At 44.0% G+C, this 22,809-nt stretch overlaps 1 protein-coding gene across 1 annotated transcript in view; it reads left to right on the forward strand.

The window, feature by feature from the left end:
• The window catches only part of CACNA1I (calcium voltage-gated channel subunit alpha1 I), a gene marked incomplete at both ends in the record, with an annotated part of 148,922 nt that overhangs the window by 101,075 nt on the left and 25,038 nt on the right, over window positions 1-22,809 (forward strand). Inside the window, 10 exons of the mRNA XM_079549293.1 lie at window positions 12-104; window positions 5,790-6,096; window positions 7,473-7,876; window positions 15,087-15,238; window positions 15,821-16,006; window positions 16,978-17,095; window positions 17,567-17,722; window positions 18,144-18,234; window positions 19,917-20,119; window positions 21,864-22,280. Coding sequence (XP_079405419.1) covers window positions 12-104; window positions 5,790-6,096; window positions 7,473-7,876; window positions 15,087-15,238; window positions 15,821-16,006; window positions 16,978-17,095; window positions 17,567-17,722; window positions 18,144-18,234; window positions 19,917-20,119; window positions 21,864-22,280 — 2,127 coding nt within the window. The remainder of the gene's footprint in view (window positions 1-11; window positions 105-5,789; window positions 6,097-7,472; window positions 7,877-15,086; window positions 15,239-15,820; window positions 16,007-16,977; window positions 17,096-17,566; window positions 17,723-18,143; window positions 18,235-19,916; window positions 20,120-21,863; window positions 22,281-22,809) is intronic.

A 22,809-nucleotide genomic window follows, 5' to 3' on the forward strand; every position in this document is an offset into this window, starting at 1 on the left:
TGATTTTGCAGGTGATCACACTGGAAGGGTGGGTGGAGATCATGTACTATGTGATGGATGCCCATTCATTCTACAATTTTATCTACTTTATCTTGCTGATAATTGTAAGTATAATACTTGCTGTGTCTCAGCATTGCAAAGCTAAGAGCCTACAAAAGTCAGGTATTAGGTCAACACAGAAACTGGCTATCTGGATTTCTTCTTGGAACCTCAGGAATCCAGCTTGAGGTTTCTAACCAAGATTATATGGCAGAATCATGTACTTGTGACCCAGGTTCTTCCTATTCACTCAAGGAAATATGCTCAAGATTGAAAATCAACACCAGTGTAGGATAATGTGCTCATCCAACACATCTCTTAAAACAGTAGACCCAAAAGTAGAGAAAACCATTTCTTCATCTTTATTCCAATTTCTTCTTTTATGTATTTGAAGCTCTTGAGTCATTCCTCAAGAGCTCATTCCTCATTCCTGTTTTATGGCTTCTGGCAGCACCTGGATTCTTCAGATTCAGGGTCTCAAATTCAGATTTTGTCAGATTTTGTGTCTGTCGTGCTGAATTACTTCCTCACTATGAACAAGAAGGAGCTGCTGTTCCCAAAGTGACATCATTCCAACACAAACTAGCTGTGTGAGATCATTTGTGGCTGGTGGAGACGGAAGGAGAGCGCTGTATCAGTGATAAGAACTTCATAAGCAGTTTGTGAGCACTGTGGATTTATACATGTGAAGGGTGAAGGTGGCTGTTTTATTGTAAGGAGATTTGTTGTTTGTGCATGGAAGGAGAGCTGACAAACACGATGCCATTGCCTTTTTCCTTCCTCAGGCCTCTTCCCATGTGCAAATAGATTTCCTTGGGAGGAATGCCATGTTTCTAACAAGGAAGAATTTCCCGTATTTATGAAGACTTGCACTTGATACTTTCAATTTTCCTATATGGGGACCAAAGTCAAAAGTAGAAAGGAAGAACTCAGGATGTATTGTGGAAAGTTTAAAATGTACATAGTAAATGCAATTCAGTTCTAGGTCACTTCACCAGTAAAGACCTCAGTGTGTATCTTCAAAGCCTACATGCTCTTGGACAGACTGTTGAATGGACCTGGCTCAGATTTTTTCTTCGTCTATTATTTGTCCTACATAGTCATGATCTCCGAAACAGATATTTATAAGCGGTTGCCAATAACATTAACAGACTTATGTGGCATAGGATCTAGTTTAAATTTGGACTGGTATGTCATTATTTGAGAGCAAACAAACTTTAGAAGTTTCTGGGAGAAATTCTGTAGACTGTATGTATGGGGAGTGACACAAGAAGAAATCTGGTCTACCGAGGCTGAAGGCCTTACGAAAAAGCTGAATCTTCATGGTATCCCCTGTTTCTCCCCACCTCCTGATCTTCTACTATCACAAGGAAAAGACGAGAAAAACAGAAAGGTCACCTGTTCCCTTGGGTTGAAGCATGAGCCAGGACAGCAAAGGTGAAATGTGCCTTGAAGAATGCTGCTTTTACTTTGAGTCTGTGGAGTCCCAATGAGGACAATCTAGAAACATGATTGCGCAGGATGGGTGGGGAGCTCTCCCCAGCTCTATTCCCAGAGCCAAACCAAACATCCACTGCTTTTTGTGAATCCAGAAAACAATTATTTCTCTTATAGTTTCTTCAGATCTCCAACTACACAACTAAGATTTAGGACCTACTTTATTTCTTTTTTGCTTTGAGCAGCATGGCCAGGATACCTATATTTCTGTAACACGTAGTTCAGCGCCGAATTCACTCCCAGCCTCCCATGCCATCTCTCCCAGAGCCAGTGTTTGACCTTTGAGATGGGCATGTCTGTCTCCTGATGGCCAGTTTCAAAAACTGCACCCTCTGGCCCCACCTCCAAAGTACATAAATTCTGATGGCATATTTTTGGATTGGAAACAGGAGCATCCTTTAGTGTTGGCTCAGCTCATGTGTATTCCCAGTGACTCAAACTTTGTCTCTGAATTTGCAGGCAGCTGAAAACCCTCAATTAAACACTCCACCTGAGATTTTACTGTGGAGTGTCATTGACGTTTCTAGACACGCCCTCCTCATTTGCAGAAGCCATGTAGGTTTATTTCCATCAAACACTCAGAACATAGGAGCTTTATGCTAGGTAGATTATTTCCTTAGTCTTTGGTGGAGTTACACCAAGAAAAGATTTAGCATTTCTGTTACTTTTATTTCACATATAATGCCATGTTTCCCATATGCTGTTACAGCACTTAGCAAAACCACAATGTGAACTTGCTATCTCCTGGTGTCATTTCTCCTCCAAGCTGTCTTACAGCAATGACATTCCCTTTTCAAGTCTTCTGAAGCACAGTCCTTGTGGCCTTCATCCTGCCCTCCTTCTCCACAGTTGAGAGGCCTTGCTCTCTAAACAGGATTGCTCTGGCAGCCATAGTTCAAGTCTTGACTCTTTCCTTTTCCACGTAAGGCTTAGCCTTAGCTCAAACGCATTCTTCTGGGGCCGGATCTCCTCAGCCTCCTCCTTAGAGCTATGCTTTCATTGGTGACTTCTGCCTTCCTCACAGATACACCTTCTAACATCTGCATAAGGGCACTACCTGTTAAGCACATCAGGCAGAAAGAAAGCTCCACCACCTGGATATATTCACATCATTTTCTAGGACTCCTGCATTGATGTAGTCCCTGAAGACAAGAGCACCAGCTGACCCTGGCACTCAGAAGGGCCTTGCAGAACAATCTGGTAAATACATTTGTGTATTTGGGACATAACTTCCTGGTCTTGCTGGATTCCAGGGAGCTGACATCAAGGAAGGCTTACTTTTCTTTCTTGCATCAATTATCCATTTCAGTCTTCATCCTTGAAGACCAGTGTTCTGTGTGTCACTGCTCCATTACTTGCCCACTAGCATTGCTTCTGAACTACAGGCTCTTCTTAGGTTCTCATCCACATAGCGATACTCTGGCCTCCTTGAAGTGCTTACATGTGTGGGCTTCAGAAGACAACCTGATTATTCAGCAGTAAGCAATAAAAATAATGGGCAAGTAAGTTAGCATCTCTAACACCAGTCAATTCTTACTAAATACTGCAGAGGCAGAGATCAAGCCTTGGGCTGAACAAAGCCAAGATCAGCTCAATCAATGTATGATTTGGTGTCAGAGCTGAACCAGATGACTGTGTGGGGCTTTGAATCAATGGTCTCCTGGTTCTGTCAGACACTGTGTCTGACTCCGTGTCAGACACTAGTGATCTCTTTGCTCAGCCAGCTGAGATGGATCACTCAATTACAATCCATCTGGGACCTTTCCTGCCCTTCTGCTAAATTGGAGGCAGAGTCAAGCTCAGTAGAACATTGGGTTTGTAGATTTGCTTGTCATCTTAAGGATCAAGCAATCTCTGTTACTTTGTGTCTGATGTTTCTTGCTAGGAGGTTCAAGGAATGGGGGCTCGTTGCCATAATCAGTCCTCGCACTCCTCCCCTTTCCTGTTATCAGTGGGAGATCACAGTAAACAGTTCCTGAGAGGACAGGGCTTGGCGATATAAACCTGAACCCCTCTCAGGATTCAGCCTCAGGCTTACATCATGATCCTGCTGAGGTCATCTTGTTGCACTTGGCTTCTCTGCATGTCACCTAGAGAGAAGGTGTTGCAAACTTTAATTGGCTGTTCTTTTTCTGGAGGTGCTGGAAGATGCAAAGAAGATGCAAAATTGTGACCAGGAGTGTCACAATTTGCATTTCAGAAATGCATAGCGAGCATCCAACTCCCAAACCAACTCTGCTTTACTCAGAGTAAGCCCGAGGAGATAACAGAAGAGAGAAGCCTGTGAGAGGGTCATGTAGTGCTGAGGGAGAAGAGGGCAGGAGAGCACAATGGAGGAGGATTCACATTCCCAGTTACACCCTCATCAGTGAAAACGTGCAAGAGATCATGGACTACAGGAATCCATGGGGGAAAGAGAAGGGATCAGAATGAGGTATTGTTTTCCTTTTTAAGGCTATGCTCTGAAGCTGAAGGGAAAATAAGCTTCATTACTGAGAAAGGCTCAGTGATGAAGGGGAACAGAATTAGAACAACTTTGAAAGGTGCTGAGAGGAGGAGAATAAAAAAAAAGACCATTATTTTGAACTGATTTATCGTCCTTATTCTGAATCTGGTTATAAGGGCTTCATATTTGAAAGGTTTATTCAGATTCTAGCAGAGATGTCTTCTCTTTGAAATATGAAGAGCCAAGGTATTGAGCCTCCAGCTAGAGTGGCTGGGCACCTGTGTGCAAGAGAAAAAGATGTCCAAAGGCACAGGTTTGTGGGTAGAGTGGCAAAGTCTATACCCTGAGGGGTAGGCTTCATGGGTTGGTAAAATTTGCTGGGGTGCTTTCAGGAAAAAATAAAACACACCACTTTTTCCATGCTTGAAAGTTGGGATCTTCATAGCACCCAACTTTCTTGTCCTCTCCCCTTCACTGTGTTGTATGAAGGAGAGCACATGTCAAAAGATAGAGGCAGGACTGGATCCAGCTCTAAGTCTGAGCTGTCTGCATGGAAAGGAGAGACATGGAGACGAAGCTGGGTCCTGGGCAAGTCATATAGGAAAAACACAGTGCAAAGATGTCCCTTGGAAGAGACACCTGATCCAGAGAATGCAGAAATCCCCAGGCAGAGGTGCCTCTCCTCCTAGGAGCTGCCCCACAAGGCCCATATCAGAGCAATGCAGGTGTGTGATCTTTGTTCAGAAATCACACCCTACATTTTCTCAATGCCATACTGCTACTTACAGCTCTGCAGGGAGTAGCCACCAATCATAGCATCATCGCATTTGAGTGCAGTGGAAAGATTTCCTAGTGGAGATTAATCTATAATTTCATAATACACAGCATGGAGAGAGAGATATTCACTTCCAGATCTCTCAGCACCAAGAACTGTCTCAGTTTTTCAGCTAGGAAAACTGAGGCAAAGAAAGTTAAAGGGGAACTTGCCAGCGTATAAAATAAGCCTAGTAGACTTTTGGCTTTCATGGGGAGAACAAGATCTTGGGCTTTTTATTTCTGAGAAACTGGGGAGTGGGCTGTGGTTGTTTTTGTACATTAAATGGAAAACTGAAAAAGACTGGAAGACAAATAAAATAATAGAAAATACGTGCCTGGTAACAAAAGATTCAGAAGAATAGAAATCGAGGAAGGAAGTATTGTTTTGACAGATTGTTTGGTGTCCTTCTCAAAATCATTAGTTTTTGCAAACTTCTCTGGTTTCAAGAGCTCATTCATTTCAGCAAAGTTAATCTCCCTGTATAGTGAATTAAGGCATAAATAACAGAAATAAAATTCTCGAGAACACTGACATGTCTTCCAAGAGCTCAAAGTAATAAATGACAACACATGATTTTTCCAGTACTAAAAAAGTAAGCAGAGGAGAAAGCAAGCCAATACAATCCTCTATCTCCCACCTTCTGTTTAACACAAAGGAGAGGGAAAGAAAAAGCCCAATTTTCATCAAATGCATTGTAGGTAATTTCTAAGCGACTTGCAGAAGTTCCTAAAGCCCATCAGAAGAGCCAAAAATTGGGCTTCTGTTTGCTGAATTTCAGTTCAGAGGTCTAAATTCTGCATGGAAGTGACACTGAGGGATCTCTCAAGACCAAGCTCAGCCAGTCCTGACTCCCTCTGAAATCCCATCTCTATAACAGACTGGTGTTAGCTCTTGTTCCTGTTCTCCTTCCTCGCCTCTCCCTTCTTTCCTCCTCCTACATGTTCTTCTTCACACCAACATTACCTGTCCCTCTTTCTCCATTGCTCCTAGGTGGGCTCCTTTTTCATGATCAATCTGTGTCTGGTGGTCATTGCCACACAGTTCTCAGAAACCAAGCAGCGGGAGCACCAGCTTATGCAGGAGCAGCGGGCCCGGTACCTCTCCTCCAGCACTGTTGCCAGCTACATGGAGCCCGGAGACTGCTACGAGGAGATCTTCCAGTATGTCTGCCACATCATGCGCAAAGCCAAACGCCGCACCCTTGGGCTGTACAACAGCATACAGAGCCGGCGCCAGGGCCACGTGGAGCCAAGTGATGCCCAACGAGGTGCCAACAGGAAAAAACAAAGGCACTACAGTAAGGATTGCACGGGTAAATCTGAAAATGTCAATAGTGGAAATGGGTGTGTAACTGGGAGCATCTTCATCTGCTGTATTTTCAAAGGACTTTGGTCTACAAAGCATAGAGTTAGAATTAATGCTGATAATTGAGCTTGAGGTCATGGGTAGTGCACCAGACCAGTAAGATGGGATTGACCTGCAAGAGTGGGAATGGAAACAGAGATGATCAATCAGAAATGCTGGAAACACAGACCTGAAACCATAATGGACAACATTAAAGGCACTGACTGAGGCTTGGAAAGGGCTCCAGGTCTGGAAGGGCAGCAGAATGATCACAGCCAGGGAGAGAGATGTATTAGGGGAGTATGAAGGAGTGTGACTAAGGATTGTACTGAGTGACACAGCATGTCTCCCAGAGCTCTCCTCCAAAAGTGAGTTTACAGGTGAGAAGTAAAGGCAGTAGAATTGCAGTAGTGTCCCCTGAGCCAAGGGAGAAGAGCATTACTGAAGTCAGTTTGATGCGCTAGGGCAATGGAGACAATTTCTCTTGATGGGAGCACATCCTGTTGTGTAAAATTAGACATGAGATACCATTTAAATTGGATTCCTGGCCTGAAAAGTGACTGTAAAAATGGTATTATAGAGTTAGTATTAACTGCCTGCTGATACCTATCGTAAGAAATTCTCTCAGTTAACAAGCGAAAAGATGGATTTTCCTTCAACTAGTCTTGCATGCTCAGTCTTTCATTTTCTTTACCTGCTAGGAAGAAGGTTTCTGCAGTTAATGAATTAATTGATTAATCCCTCCAGTGTCTGTTTGATCTTCCAGGAACAACTGGAGGTTTGAGGAACTTGGTTTTCTCACTGAAGTCAGCAAATTGTTCTCATTCAGAGTGCACTGACTATCAGGAGGAACCGTTCTCATATTGGTTTTTCTGGCTTCTTGAAATACTTTGCTAACGTAGTGTCCCTCACTTAGAGAGTTGAGTTCAGCATGTGGACTCTTGGACCCCACTTGCAACTGTTTAGGCCAATTGCAGCCCTCTTGATCATTTTTCCCTCAGTTCCCACTTAATTTAAATGTCTAAATCTCTGGCTATGATTCCTGCATCAGACAAAACAGTTCTTCGTGAACCCCCACTGAGCCTAATCACTGGCAGATGAGCAGTACCATGCCTTCTGGTGACAAAGCCAGTCAGTGTAAAGCACCCAGCGGCAGTGGCTTTTATTGCTGCCCTTGAGATGATTTGCCAGTGTTTAGTCATCTTTACAGCTAAAAAAGCCCAGTTACAGAGTCTAAATAACTAGAAGCCAAAAACATACCCAGCTTGGATGCATTTTTTTGGAGGGAACAAAGCTTTCTCCTTTAAGCGCAATCATTTATCTCCCCAGGAATTTGCCAACAGCACAACCCTCTTGACTGCCCTCCTCAAGGCTTGGTCCAGCCCATTGCTGTGACAGCAACCTCTGATCTCACCAACTGCCCCCGATGCCATAGGGGGGAACATGACACATCCCGAAGGCTGCCTGTCCTGGACAGCGCTGACTCAGACCAGGAAGATGGAGGAGACAGTGAAGCAGAGGGAGAAGGCTGCAGAGGTGACCAGAGTGCCTCAGTGCTGGAGAAAGAGGAAGAAGAAGTGGAAGAAGGTGGGAGGATGAAGCTCTGTAGTGACATGTGGCGGGAAGTTAGGGTGAAGCTTCGAGGGATCGTGGACAGCAAGTACTTCAACCGTGGGATCATGATCGCGATCCTTGTGAACACTATCAGCATGGGCATCGAGCACCACGAGCAGGTAGGTTGTGCAGAATGGACATTGGGAGACAGAGGGTCATGCTTGGGGTTAAGGTCTGGCCAAGAAGCAGCAAAATCTGCTAGAGATAGAGACTGAGTAATTTGTACCTCAGGACATAGCAGGATCTTTTCCTGCCTATCCCTGCACCTAATCACTTTCACTGTCTCCGAGCATTTTCTTCCCAGTTTCTTTCATTCTCTCTTTTTTTCCTTCTCCCTTCTTACTTCTATCCCTCTATTTTTCTTTTTCTCTCTGTCTTTTCTCTCCATCTGCTTCTCTCTCCTTCACCCTTGCCTCTTCCATCTTCCTCATCTCTCTCTCTCATTTCTCTCTTCATTAGCTTACTGAATCCTTAGTCTATTTGGTTAATTTAATGTGCTCTCTCGGGATGTCACAGGCACTTCACCAGCATCTCAATTCAAATCCATCAGCTTGCTAGCCCTTCCAGCTTAATTAAGGGATGCCTGAGCGCTGTCTAACTGCACAAGAAGGCACCACCTCCCACCTCCAGTCATTTTGGGGGCTCATATGGCTTGAGCCTTTCCTTTACTCTGACAGCAAGAAGTGATAGATAAGTCAAGGCATAGATAGCACGTGTGATGACAGTTCTGCTTTTCATGCCAATAGTTTGCAGGCATCTCTGAGTCAGCAGTGCACTTTATTGTAACGACAGACTTGTGAGATGGAGAAGGATGGTGTGCCCTCATTTTATAGCTGGGAAACAGAAGCTATGTCTATCCTGTGATGTACAGAGCAAGCTTGAGAGGGCATTCAGTGTACCCATGGCCTTGCATCTGCATTGCTGGCTGACAGTTCTATTGCATGTTGAGTTAAAGGACAGATGTACATCTGTCCTTCAAATCTGTGCTGCTGGTCTAAATGCGGCCATGATTGACCCCACTTGTCTGCCAAGATCACAAGAAATAAGAGATTTGCCCACAGCAGAGATGCTAACTGCATCAGGGAATTTTGCAGCCAAGGCAAATTTTAGCCACAAATACAATCTCAGGAAGCAAAGAAACAGACAGTGAGAGTGGTTTAAGCAGGCACATAGACTTTCCCTGTTCTCTATCAGGGTGGAGATACCATGGAATCATAGAATCATAAAGGTTGGAAAAGACCTCTAAGATCATCTAGTTCAATATCCTGAGCCCCAGAGTATATGAATTTCCCTGTTTGAGGCAACACAGTGGCTGAGCCAGTATTTGAAGCCTCAGATGCCTGGATCCCACCCACACTGCAAGCATTAGACCATTTTAGAAAACTCAGCTGATTTCTGATACAAGCATGGGAAATCTTAATTTGATCACAGATTGCAAAACTGCTCGGGATGCCCCGGTACAGAAAAATACTTCTGGAAGCTCAGAGAAGGGGAATGAAGAAGAGACCAGAGAGGCTGATTCATGAAAACAGATAAAAAAGAGCGATGTATTTATCATGTAGCAGAGAGATGACTAAGGGTTGAAGCCTAGCACAATGTGAAAACTGCCCACTGATGTTTTGAAGATGCAGGCACCAAGCAGAGAGAGGCACTGTTCATTTAGTGTTATTGGAGATAGCAAGATATCAGAGTTCAGCTGAAGAATATTTGAACCGGAGGTAGAGAATTCACTCTGACTATTGTGTGTGCAGATTTAAGCTCTTCTGGGCCATCTCTGCTGTGTTTGTACAGCCCTCGGCAGAGCAGGATCTGCCTGCAGCCTCAGGGTTTCTGGTAGCAGGTTATTAATGACACATCCTTAAAATTATGCTATCACTTTTTATCTAGAGGTATCTAGGAAGAGCTCACAGTCCTGTGGGCTGCTTCTAGTATTAAAAAAATAGTTGACTGTATTGATCGTAACTGAAAAATGTGGTGCAGCTCTTTATTTAAAATGTGTGCATTGAGTTCTGTTTACCTAGCACAAGATTATTTTAAAAAGAATATTTAGCTTCTGACATGAATTCCAGGTCTTTTTCTGTCAGAAGTTACCTCAAAACCACATAAGCATGTACACATTTCCCTTTGCTCTTCCATGTTTCTCGAGCACTGCTGTTGGTATATCTCAATCTGATGCTTCACTGCCTCCTTTTCCTTCCTTCTGTTCTCTTTTTTCCTGTTGCTTTCTTTCATAGAAAAATATATTTTCACAGAAAAATATTCAGCAAAACCCCTCTGCTTATAGAGATCTGTGATTTGCAGCTTGTCACCATCCTATGGCTGAAGTGGTTTTTGTTGCTTCAGCTACTTTATCATGTGAATCTCCCCCAGATGAGAGCTAATGGAAATAAAGACCCTTCAAGCTTAGACTTTCTGGTGCGTAAGAGATCACAGTCCCAGACTCTTGCTAGGGACACACCTGTCTGGGAAAGAGGATGTGTGAAAGTATTGCAGGTTTGAGTGGTCTGGTTCATCAGCTTTGTGTTGCTCTGGTTGTTCATGGACTATACAGATGAGGTGGCCCAGAGATGAAGAACGTCCTTCCAGTACTTGAAAGCAGCTCATAAGCAAGGAGGGGGACCAACTTTTTGGACTTCTTGAATGGGCAGATAGTGATAGGACAAGGGGGAATGGCTTTAAACTAAAAGAGGGAGATTGAGGTCAGATGTTAGGAAGAAATTCTCTACTCAGAGGGTGGTGAGGCAGTGGCACAGGCTGCCCAGAGAGCTGTGGGTGCCCCATCCCTGGAGGTTCAAGGCCAGGTTGGAATGGGGCCCTGGGCTGCCTGAGCTGCTGGGTTGCAGCCACGGGGTGGAACTGGGTGGACACTGAGGTCCCTTCCATCCCAATGATTCTGTGATCCACAAACCACCAGGTTAACGGGGGAGACTGCAGGAGCTGGGCAGAGGGGTCAGGATCAGAAACACAGGTGTCTTGAGGACTGAGCCAATGTGCACATCTAACTTTTGATTCCTGAGTCTTGATCAGCAGAAAGAAGAATATAAATTGGAATTATCTGTTTGTTTGTTTTGAGTGAGGGATGTTTGAACCAGACGACCTCTAGAAGTGTCTTGCAACTTCCACCATTCTGCAATTCTGTTACAGTTTTTTTATATATATATATATTTACAGAGTGCTTTTACTGTGTTTTGTTTTGGCTTGGTCTGGTGGTTGTTTTTGTTTGTTTTGCTTTGTCTGTTTGTTTTATGCCAGGAAACTTAACCTCAGCATCCAAATCACCTTAAAATTGGGCTCATCCATCAAGTCTTTTCTGTCATTCTGCTTGTGTGGCCAAGGCACCTTCCTATCTCCGTATACATTTCTTGTGAGGGAAATCAACAAACTGCATTGCTATGACTCATTCTTAATCCTTAAGCTTATCACAAGTTATCACTTGTAAACAGATTAGTTTATACAAATCCATCAGTGTGCATTATAACATACAATACCCTTAGTATTAGGTCGTCAGATATTGCTGGGACATGGCACAGGCAAAAATCCATCATTCCAAGCATAGTCCTGCTTGAAATGCTTTTTGCAGTTCTTCAGATCTGCTTCTGCTCGGAAGAATTGCTTTTTAAAATCCGGTGTAGAAAATCAAGACATTAGCTGCTTGTGACTGTCCAGAAGGATCCTTTAAATAGCCTTAATTTTTGTTGGTATTCTCAGAGGATCTGGTGCAGCTCGCTTTTCTCCTTATTCAGCACAAGGATGAAAGGCTGTTCCCAGCTGTATGTCTCAGGCTCCTTTCTCATATATTTCTTTAAGCCTGTTGGACTTGCACATCTTTGCCATTAGTAGCCATTAAGACAATTACAGAGAAACTTGATTTCCCTCCTGTTGTGTCAACTTCCAGTATTCCTTTGTGCATCAGAGCAATACTTTATGAGGTGTGGATCAGGAAACTATCACTTGTTTTCCAGTTAAACCAGCCTCATGTACTGACACCTTCATATCCTTTAGCCTGCATGATTTCCCTTTATACCAGCATTTATTGGATCCACTACTTCATATTTTACACTTATTGCTTCTCTTTTTGCTATTTGCTGCTTGTCAGAAACATTCAGCAAGTGTCCAAGCCAGCTCATCATGCTGACATTTAGTAAATGGCGGAACAGTCTCTCCAGGGTGCTGGATGAAGCCACATCACTTCAGTCTTGTAAAACTAGGGAATAACAAAATATTATGAAATTCTATCTGGTTGTGGGGTGGTGATAGGGAAAGTAAAAGCTAGCCGGTATGTTTCATAGCTGATTTATGTGACTCTTCTGATTGTCAGAAATGGACAGAATGGGGAGATCTGTGTATGTATTTTTCTCTCTCATGTTCTCAAAGGCGGTGACATGCAGGTGGAGTTTGGTAGGGCTGGTTTACATAGATCACATCAATTACTCTTTTGTTTTTAGGACAGTTGCCAATTTATTCCTGGGTAGAATAAACTCTTGCAGGGCGGTCTGCATGTTCTCAGCCTTTCCCATAATGTACACCTTTCTGGCTGCTGTCAGATAATGACGTTTTTCTCCTGTTTTTTTCCTGTCCACTTGCCCTCTTCATCAAGTTCACATTTCTCTGGCCAGAGTCTCCCACTTCAGCAGCATCCACTGTCATTCTTGACCATGCTGACCTAGATGTGAAAGCATACCTGCGCAGAACGCAGCCCCAGCTCCTAGCTGATGGCTTTTTCACTCTGCCTATTTATCTCTATCTCTAGAAATGGCTGCAGTGCAGGATCTGCCTGTTGCCTGTGTGTGTGTTGCCTTGTGCCTCTCCAGCTGGCTCTTCTCACTTTTTCCCTTCTTTTTCCTGAGTGTCTTTCTTTTGTGTTGCTCTTCCCTCCCTAGCTGGTATTTCTTTCCTACTTCGTTTTTAACAGCGTCTTCTTTCCTTCTTTTTGGAGCCCATTATGCTATTTTTTTCCTTCTCATTTTGTAGTTTCTTTTTGCTGCCTGTGTCTCTCTCTTTCCTTTCTTTTCCTGCCCTGTTCTTCCTGCGCCTCTATCTAGGAAGGATGCTTTTCTGGGTCTGATTGATAGCCCATTAGAAGAAAGATTAACAGGTGGAGACTTGACTAGAGAAACAGATGTCAGGGAGGGAAGGAGAGACGGGAGAACAGGTGACCTTTTCCGTAAGTGAGATGCAAGCATGGCTTTTCAAACATCAGTTGCTCCCTACGACAGCACAGGAGAGAAAGCATGGACAGCAGAGAAGGATAATCCACCATTGTAGCCTGTTGCTTTTTCGCATTCCTCATTCTCACCGACATAATCAGGCTGAAATTGGCATCTCTGCTTAGCATATGGGCCTCATGTTCCCAGCTGGTGTCATTACTGCCTGGCTCTCGGTAAAGTGATCTTCATCTCTCCCTTCCCTTGCGCACTTGTTCATTCTTCCTCTCTCATCATTCTTATCTCCCTTCCTCTCTTCTTCATTTTCATGATGGTTTTGTTATTCAAATGTAATTATGGGTATAAATTGAGCTATCTCCTTTTTTTTTTTTCTTTCTTTTTTTTTTTTTTAAAGAAATGGAATATTTCAATTAAATCTGCACTGAAGAGTGCATGAAATTACCAATGGACGCAGGGTAGACACAACATCACTGTGAGAAGCACTTTCCAATCTATTTATTCGTATGGGAGAAGAACAGAGAGATTTATTGTTCTGAGGGGTCCTCCCTGAGCAATCTCCATATTTTGGGGGAGGTTCTGACCCAAAACCAGAAGGTGATGATTAAAACAGTGTCCTGATGTCCAGGCATAGCTCAGACCACTGTGAAGGAGAAGATCAGTCTTTGGCCATGATTTTGGCATGGAGAAGTGTAGATGTTGGACTTAGTGACATGGTCTAAAGCAGTCCCAGGCACAGGTTGATAGTAGGACTAGATGATCTTAATGGTCTTTGCAACCTTAATGATTCTATGATTTTATGATAACAAAACAGAGAGAGACTTCTGTTCGCTACCACAGAGGCATGGATCTTGGGTTCAGTGGCATTGTAGGTTAACATCAAATATGTAACCTTCTATGGGCTGTGAAAGACCTGCCCCAAGGTAAACATGGAAAATCAGACCAGAGGAGCTCTGAGGAGGAGTTCAGACCTCAACTTTTGCTGAGAGGTGCTTTTTCTATCCCAAATTCAGCATAGGGAATGCCTTTATTTCACACAGCAGGACAGCAACAACGTGGCGTCCCTCATGAATGACATCGATGCAGACTCTGTCTCCTAAAACAGTATTTCATTGCTGAGGAAACGCTGTAGACCCTTTGCTAAACTTGTCAGGGAAGTTTCCAGGGCTGCACACGGTGAAGAAAAAGTCATTAATTCAGAAAACAAAAGAAGGAGTAATTTAATTTGCTCAGACTTGTTTCACTGATGGAGTCATTAAAACACTTTCTCCCTTACGCACAAACACATCATTCTCTGCTGGAGAAGAATGTTTCACAAGGGCTGAAAGATGTGTCAGAGATCCATCAGAAGAAAATGCCTGGGGTAGGGGTAGGGACAGGTTATGTGTTTTTGTTTTGGTTTTTTTTCTCTTTTCCTTTCTCTTTTTTCAACACAGTAATTTTGTGTCATCTCTGAAGATTTCCATCGTGTACATCTGTTTTTCTCCTCTTACACTCTTTTCCTCATTTTGTCTTGCCGTTCCTATCCTTTATAGGTAGGTGTTAGCACTGTGGGCCTTGCTGTTACTCATACAGTTTGATATTCACTTAGGTAATTATTGAAACAAGACCAGGAAACTAATACATACCAAGGATTTAATGAGGAGCTAGGGGAGAGAAGATGAGGAAGGAAAAGGAAAAAAAAAGCAGAAAAGGGACAGTGAGGTTTAGAGGAGAATGGGAAACTGTGTTCTGACATTCTTTTCAAAAAAAATAAAAAAATAAAAAATTGTGCCACATATGCAGAAAGCTTTGGTGGAAGAGACCACCTACAGATCAGCCACTTTTGCCCTGCTTTAAAAATACCAAAGTTCTTTTCACACAGTGACACAGCCTTTAATCAGGGCTTAGAATAGGATGTGGAAGAAGTTGGTTCATGTGAATGGCTGCATAGTTCCCTAACTGCTGCAAACTAATTTGTTAGGGACATAATATCTGTGATGAGGGTAGTAAATGTGGGAAAGAATTGGAACAGAAAGGCGACTCTGCCCAGCCTCACTTCTATCTCACTCATGGTTCTTCACAGTTCACTACCGAGCCTGTCCCCTGGGAATGGGAATGGTGGCATTTTATTTACCACAGTTTCAGGGCTCTTTCAGTTCTGACTCTGAATTTGCCTTCTCCCCAGCCAGAGGAATTGACCAACATCTTGGAGATCAGCAACGTTGTCTTTACAAGCATGTTTGCCCTGGAGATGATCCTGAAACTTGCTGCTTTTGGTCTCTTTGATTACCTTCGCAACCCCTACAATATCTTTGACAGTATCATCGTCATCATCAGGTGATAAGGGGTCTTGGGTATCAACTGAAATACATATAGTAGAGAGCACCACAAAGTTTGCATGTTTTCATGTGCCTTTTCAAAAAAAAGTTAGCAGCTTTAACAGAAAAATAAGGGCATGAGCTGATACATAAGGCAAAGGATTGAGAGACTGTATTCCCAATACTTTTGACAATTCTGAGTGCTTCTGTCCCTCACTTTTACTTATGTTGGATGGAAGCCATCATGATTGTCTTGCAAGTCCACAACAAATATTGGTTGCAAAATATTTTTCAGACTACACAAATGAAGGATATTACAGAAGTTTAATGTGTGGTGGAAGGACCTGTCTTGCTGGGTCTTAGTTCTGAAATCCTTCCCTCATTCAAGAAAGTAGAAATGCCGCTTTCTACACATAAGTGCAAACCAGTAGTATATATTTCTAATTGTATGTTGTTCAAACAAATTTTCCCTCTGACCTGCATACACATGCTGCCAATGCCGAGCTGATAACTTGGATCAGAATTGTTATTCTCTCCCTGCTGTTTGTTCACTTCTTCTTCATTTTGTTCCTCTTGCTCCCTGGGCCTTTCTTGGCCATAGCATCTGGGAGATCATTGGTCAGTCGGATGGGGGCCTCTCAGTGCTGAGGACATTCCGTCTCCTGCGTGTGCTGAAATTGGTACGTTTCATGCCTGCATTGCGCCGCCAGCTCGTGGTGCTGATGAAGACTATGGACAACGTAGCCACCTTCTGCATGCTTCTCATGCTTTTCATCTTCATTTTCAGGTGAGGAGGCAGTTGGCTTGCAGTGTTTTGAGGAGGCACTGCACAGTTCATTTTGCTGTGAGCATCAGTGTGTGAGCACGTGGCTCATCTTGTCTATGGCTCTAGGCTTGGGGAGCATTGGCAGACATTTGCTCAAGAGGTTGAGGCTCTTGCTCTCCTAAATTGGTTTCAGTAGCTGAAGACTTGTTATGGTGAGGTGGAGAAATGCTGCCACCAAATGTGTGTGCTGAATGTAATGTCCCATTGCAGGACAGGTGATGTCTCTTGGCAATCAGTAGTATCTGCAGGAAGACCTCAGGCTGGAAGCTGATTGGCAGAAGGGTTAGAGGAAGCACCCAAGAAAATTTGTCAGTGGACTTTATGGATGCAGTAGTAGGGAGATGAAGACAAATGAGGGCAAATGAGAATGATGGAGAAAGCAGGTCTGAAGGCGTTAAGTGGGCTCTGAGGCGGTGCAGATACGAAGTGAGGTTTTGTGATAAGCTATAGGGTTGCAACACATAGCTTTCTTTATGGATAAGTCCCAGTGGTCTGTCTGTGTTGTTCTAACACCTGTGTGCTATGTAAGAAAGAAGGGCCTATAAGAAAGAACGAGATAGACTCTTTAGCAAGGTCTGTTGGGATAGGACAAGGGCAATTGCTTTCAAACTAAAAAATGGCAGATTTAGATTGAATATGAGGAAAAAAGTTTTTTTTATAATGTTGGTGAAGCACTGGAACATGTTGCCTAGAGAGGTGGTGGATGCCTCATCCCTGGAGACATCCAAGGTCAGATTGGAGGGGCTCTGAGCAATCTGATCAGCTGTAGATGTCCCTGTTCGTTGCAGGGAATTTGGACTAGATGGCCTTTAAGAGTCTCTTCCATCTCAAATAATTCTATGATTAATCGCCATGGAGTGTCACTCTGACAAGTTGATTGTGATGGCAGAGATATTTAAATTTGGCACCAATTCCTATTCCTGTCCCAACAGTATCTTGGGAATGCACATCTTTGGTTGCAAGTTCAGCCTGAGAACGGATACAGGTGATACAATTCCTGATCGGAAAAATTTTGACTCCCTGCTGTGGGCCATTGTCACTGTCTTTCAGGTGAGTTTGTTTTTCATGGGTGGAAAAAGCAATCACCAGGATCATGAGTTTTTTTTTTCTCATTGTGGATTATTCCTTAATTTCTGATGGCACTGAAGGCTTTAGTATGCGACATCAAAGGAAGAGCAATTGTATATTGTAACTTAGTGACTGGTGTCTCTCAGACAGAGAGGCTCCTTCTTTCCTAATAGGAAGTTTGCAAAGGTCACTTCTGTTGGAGCAACAAAACCTGTGCTTAAAACTGTCACCCGTAATATGGCTGCCCTCATATTTGTTCTTGTTTCTTTTTGCTCAGCTAGCATTACTGGGGCAGTATCAATATACTGGACAATAGCAATGGGCAGTAGCTGTGTGATTATGCGGAAGTTAAAAGGCCTAATGTGCTCTAAAGTGTATGCTTCCAGTGTCCTTTTTGGGAATCCTCTTTGTATTCTTCTTTCATGTTTACATAATTTCTGCTCCTGGTTGCAGATATTAACCCAGGAGGACTGGAATGTTGTGCTCTATAATGGCATGGCCTCCACGTCACCATGGGCATCCCTTTACTTTGTGGCTCTTATGACATTTGGCAATTACGTGCTCTTCAATCTGCTGGTGGCCATCCTCGTGGAGGGGTTTCAGGCTGAGGTAAGTCATCAACAATGATAATCCCATGGAGAGAAGGAAGAGAGGTGCTTAAAAGGGACCTCTGAGATACTTGGTGGGTAGTGGAGCGAAGGACTCCCAAAGTATCACACCTCTGCTGTTCTCCTTCTTAAGTTCAGGGTGGGCTTCTTTAAAAATACAGATGACAGTATTAATACTTGCAGTGAAAGAGACAAACTGTCCGGAAGGGAATTCACAATTTCCATCTCATGCTACACCAGTTACAGTGGGTCCTTTCCATCTCCTAAAGCAAGAATGCAGTATCTCAGCCATCACAGGTCATGCTGGACTCCCTGGTGGTCATGGTAATGCATGACTGCCAAGGAAGATTGGCGACAATGAAATACAAGAAAAAATGGCCTTTTCTGTTTGAGTTCCTATTTTCTTGATTTGTGTGTTACAGGGTGATGCCAACCGATCATACTCAGAAGAAGATCAGAGTTCGTCAAACATGGAAGAGTTAGATCAGTTCCAAGAGATCCAGGAAGGCTCAGGTATGATAGCTCAAACTATCTCATTTGCCCATATCCCATTGCTGCTTAGTGGGAAGTCTGAAAGCAGATTTGGCAGAAAATTGGCTCCCACCTCCAAGGTAGACCTTACTTTCATTTTGAACTTAATGTTTGTGGTGTTACATGTGGAAATTTTGGAGCTGCACTGGCATCCTGAGAAAAGTGACAGCTAAAGGGAGCAGTTTTTGAGTGCCTAAAAACAGCAAAGAGGAGTGAGAAGATGGCACTCCTGCTCAGCTTTGGGGGCACCATTTCAGGAACACCATGTCCAGATCTGGAGGCCCCATTTGGAAGGGGATACCAACACATTAAAAAGGATTCAGGCGAATCTGGAAGCCCTGCCTCATAGTGTGAGGCTAATGAAGCTTAGAGAAACTGGAGAAGTAACTTGATCACATACTCTGTAAATGCCGGCCATAAGGAGAGATTTTTGATGGTAGATGGCTCTTTAATTGAGCAGAAAAAAGCGTAATGAGATTGTAAAGGTTGGAAGCTGAAGCTAGACAAACTCAGACTGCAAAAAGCCACATATTTTTAAGGAAGGATAATTAACTGTTGGAACAGTCTACCCACAAACTGCTGGGTAAGTTTTCCACCCCTTGAATACTGCAGGTCTTTCTGCAAAAGGTATTATACTTCAGGCAGGACTTGGTGGCAGGGAGCAGCAAGAGTATGAATAGTGAGTCAGGAGCTGGGGGAAGCAACCAAGTTGGCAGGACAGGAACCACACCAACAAAGGCATAAGACTTGGACACGTGAGCATGGCAGGTCTGCTGATGGTATCTGGATTCTAATAGTGGTTCACAGTCTGCCATGGAAGTCAACAGGGAGTCAACAAGCTCAATCAGCAAGACAAGGTCAGTATCCATAAGGTGTAAGGACAGGCAGAAGCATATTTGCAGCATAACCCAGGCAAGGATCATAGGCAAGGATCATAGGCATGGGTCTGAGCTTGAATGTATCTTCTGTGGTGAGGAGCAGCGACTGCAGGCTTGCTTGTCACAGCCTATTCTCACAATTTAGATTTTTTCATAGCAGTATGATCCTGAGTTGCATAGCTACACTGTGCCAGGGCTTATCTTGAGTGTAGGCAGCTAAACTCCTAAAAGGGCAGAAAGAAGAAAGGTTGCAGAGTCTGTTGGTGTACTCACAACAGTGGCGCTGAGTGCAGGCAATGGTATGTGACCTCCATTATGCAATAGATCAAACAAAAATGATTGCTCCAGTCCCTTCAGGTGTTAAAAGCCAGCATCCCATCCTTTCCGTCCATCTTGACAAATGTCAGTGGTTTTTCACAGCAGCAAACACAGCCCTCAAAGATGCCCTGAATCTTCATGGTCAATGATCAGTCATTTGAAGAGGCCCAGTGTAGGACAGGCTGTTCTGTTCTGCCTTTCTTCCTGACCAGCACTCTGCTCAACCATCTAGGCTCCAGGAGAGCCACAGCCAGTTTTGGAGACCGAAGAGAACATTTCAGAGTCTTGCTAGATTGCATTATTTTTGCCACTGCACTCTAAATCAAAAGGAATGAATGATGACTGATGCTAAACAGTTAACACGCTGTTAGCTGCTAACATGCTCAACAGTTTGGATGTTGGAACAATCACTGGGTGGTGAGGAACCAACCTCCTTCTTTTTCCCTCTTTTTCCCTCTTTCCATCCAGATCCCAAGCTTTGTGCAATTTCTGTGACACCAAATGGCCACTTGGACCCATCCCTGCCCTCTTCCAATGCCCCAGTAGCTGCTGGGGGAGTTTCCAACTCCTCACGCAACTCCCTGCAGCCTGACCAGATCCGTGTTGCTGTTGGCTCCCGGAAGAGCAGTGTGATGTCCCTGGGGAGAATGACTTATGATCAGCGATCTTTGGTGAGTGACTGAGTAGGAACATCTGTCATGCCCTTCTTTTGAAGTGCAAGGGCCTTTCTCTCATCATCTGTTGGATTACTATGAAGAATTGCATTGCTGCTATAAGCTTGTAATACAACCTCATTGCCTGCCCATAGGAAGACAGTTCACATAATTCATCTGTATTTCCAGATTAGATCAATCAGTCAATCATAGAATGGCTTGAGTTGGAAAGGACTTCAAAGATCATCTAGTTCCAAGCCCCTTGCCATGGGCAGGGTTGCCAGCCTCTTGATTAGATTGCCCAGGACCCCATCCAATCTGGCCTTGAACACCTTCAGGGATGAGGCATCCAGAAGTTCTCTGGGCAGCCTGTGCCACTGCTTCACCAACCTCTGAGTGATCTATTGACCTTATTGACCTATATTTGCAGGTTATTGATCAGTATTCCATTGAGTGTAGGTTACAGCTTTTATATTCTTCTGGTGAGAGATGGGGAACACTATGGGGACAGAGCTTTTCTTTTAGGGAGACTAGGCTCTGGGCAAGCTGATCTAGCTGTGGATGTGTCTAAAGGAGAGCACCAGGAAAGAAGGGAACAGACTCTTTCATAGGGTTTGTTGTGATAGGACAAGGCAAAATGGTTTCAAACTAAAATACAGGAGATTTAGGTTAGATATAAAGAAGAAGACTTTTACAGTGAGGGTGGTGAGGCACTGGAACAGGTTGCCCAGAGACATGGTGGATGTCCTGCCCCTGGAGACTGTCAAGACTAGGCTAGCCAGGTTGTAGGCAATGTGATCTAGCTATGGATGTCTCCGTTCTTTGCAAGATACTTGGTCTAGATGACCTTTAAATATCCCTTCCAACTATAAGGATTCCAGAATTCTATGATTCTGTGATTCTATGTTTTGTTCTCTTGCTCAGTACAAAAAGTCACACCCTGAGTGAGCTGAAAGCATAGAGAGGTCCAGGTGCTGCCAGAACTTCAGAGTCCCATAATGGATGCATTTTCTGGAACCTTTTGTTACAATGAATAGAGAAATCTTGGCTTGGAACTTACTCATATCAGGTCCTGCTGTCCCCCAGTGCTTCTCCAAACACTGCTAACTGTCCAGCCAACACATCTCAAACCTGCCCACCTTGTAACATAAGCTTCTGTGACCCCTACACACTACCACACATGGGTTTTGAAGGAGGTGCATTGATAGTGGAAGCATTCATGCCCCTGTTATTTCTAAAAAGGGAGAGCTGACAGCCATGTACTACATGGTAACTTGCTGATGTTGTTGAACTAGACTGTAACCAACAAGCCTGTTTCTCTCATTTCTTCTTTTTATGAAGACTGTGCTCAAAGGTGTTGTGTCAGATTATCCATCTCCCTGTACCTTGTGTTATTCTTTACCCTAGGGCTGTGTAAAATGCTGCCAATCAGATTTTTGGAAATCTTTATTCTTGCTTTGTGCTGATATAAGTAACAACATCAGGCATCTGGCCTTTGGCTTTATTATTTACCTTCCCTTTAAGTGCCTTGCACACAGATGGTGCTATAAAGTGATCACAGCCAACACCCCTGCTAGCTCATTGTTAATTTGTTGTTAGATTTATAGCAATTACAGCTACATTCCGACTATGCATCTTCTTTGAGGGGTAAAAAAGGGTGCACATGGCTTAGGACCCCTGGGGGGATATCTGATGTCTGCCACAAAGCAGTGCCTTCCCTCCCTAATTCTGTGTGGCTGAGTCCCAACCCACTCTCTTACAGTCCAGCTCTCGCAGTTCCCACTACGGTGCCTGGGGCCGCAGTGGGGCCTGGGGGAGCCGTCGTTCCAGCTGGAACAGCCTGGCACGAGGACACAGCCTGAAGCACAAACCTCCCTCTGCTGAGCATGAGTCCCTCCTGTCTGGGGAGAGGCACAGGGCAGGAGATAGGGAGCTGGATGGAGCAGAGAGAGTGTTTCACCACCGCCGGACGCTCTCTCTGGACAACAAAGACTCCTGTGACCTACTAGAGTTGGCCTCCATCCCATCTGGCCACAGAGGGACCTGTAGGCCAGGGACAACATCAGGGGGCAGTGAACATCAAGACTGCAACGGCAAAATGCCCAGTATTGCGAAAGAGATCTTCCCAAAAATGAACAACCGCAAGGAACGGGGAGAGGATGATGAAGAGATAGACTATGTAAGTACTTGGTGTGGGGAACCTGGAGTTACAATGCAGTGCTGTGGGAAACCCCAATTCTGTCCTCAAGTTTCAGTCTCCCTGCCATATGGATGGGAGAGCTTGCAGAAGTGCTGTAAGTACAGGTGGAGGATGTCACTGAATGTAGGTGGGTCCAGACAAGCCCACACTGCATTGTCAGGCTGCCCACAAGGCAGTCGTGCAGATAGATGGTGGGAAGAGAGTAGAGATGATGCATAGGCATTTGAGGGCTGTTATTTCAGAGTACTGCAGCCAGTGGTTGTCACAGCTTAGAAAAGGTCAGGCTTTGTGAAAAGGAAGGGCTTTGCTTTGGAAATAGATGCATAAAAGAAAAGGCAAGTGTGTTGTTCTGTGCCAGCCTGGGAGACTGCCATACCCAATCTGTGAGCATATCGAAGGGTGGAAGACAGTGCATATGAAATTAAATCAACTCTGAGTCCAGGTGGCAGCAGAAGACCATTCTGTCCTTGCCTCTTATTCAGCTGAGGTATTGAGGAAACATCATACT

This window comes from Tetrao urogallus (genome assembly GCF_951394365.1).
Source record: "Tetrao urogallus genome assembly, chromosome: 1".
NCBI lineage: Eukaryota > Metazoa > Chordata > Aves > Galliformes > Phasianidae > Tetrao > Tetrao urogallus.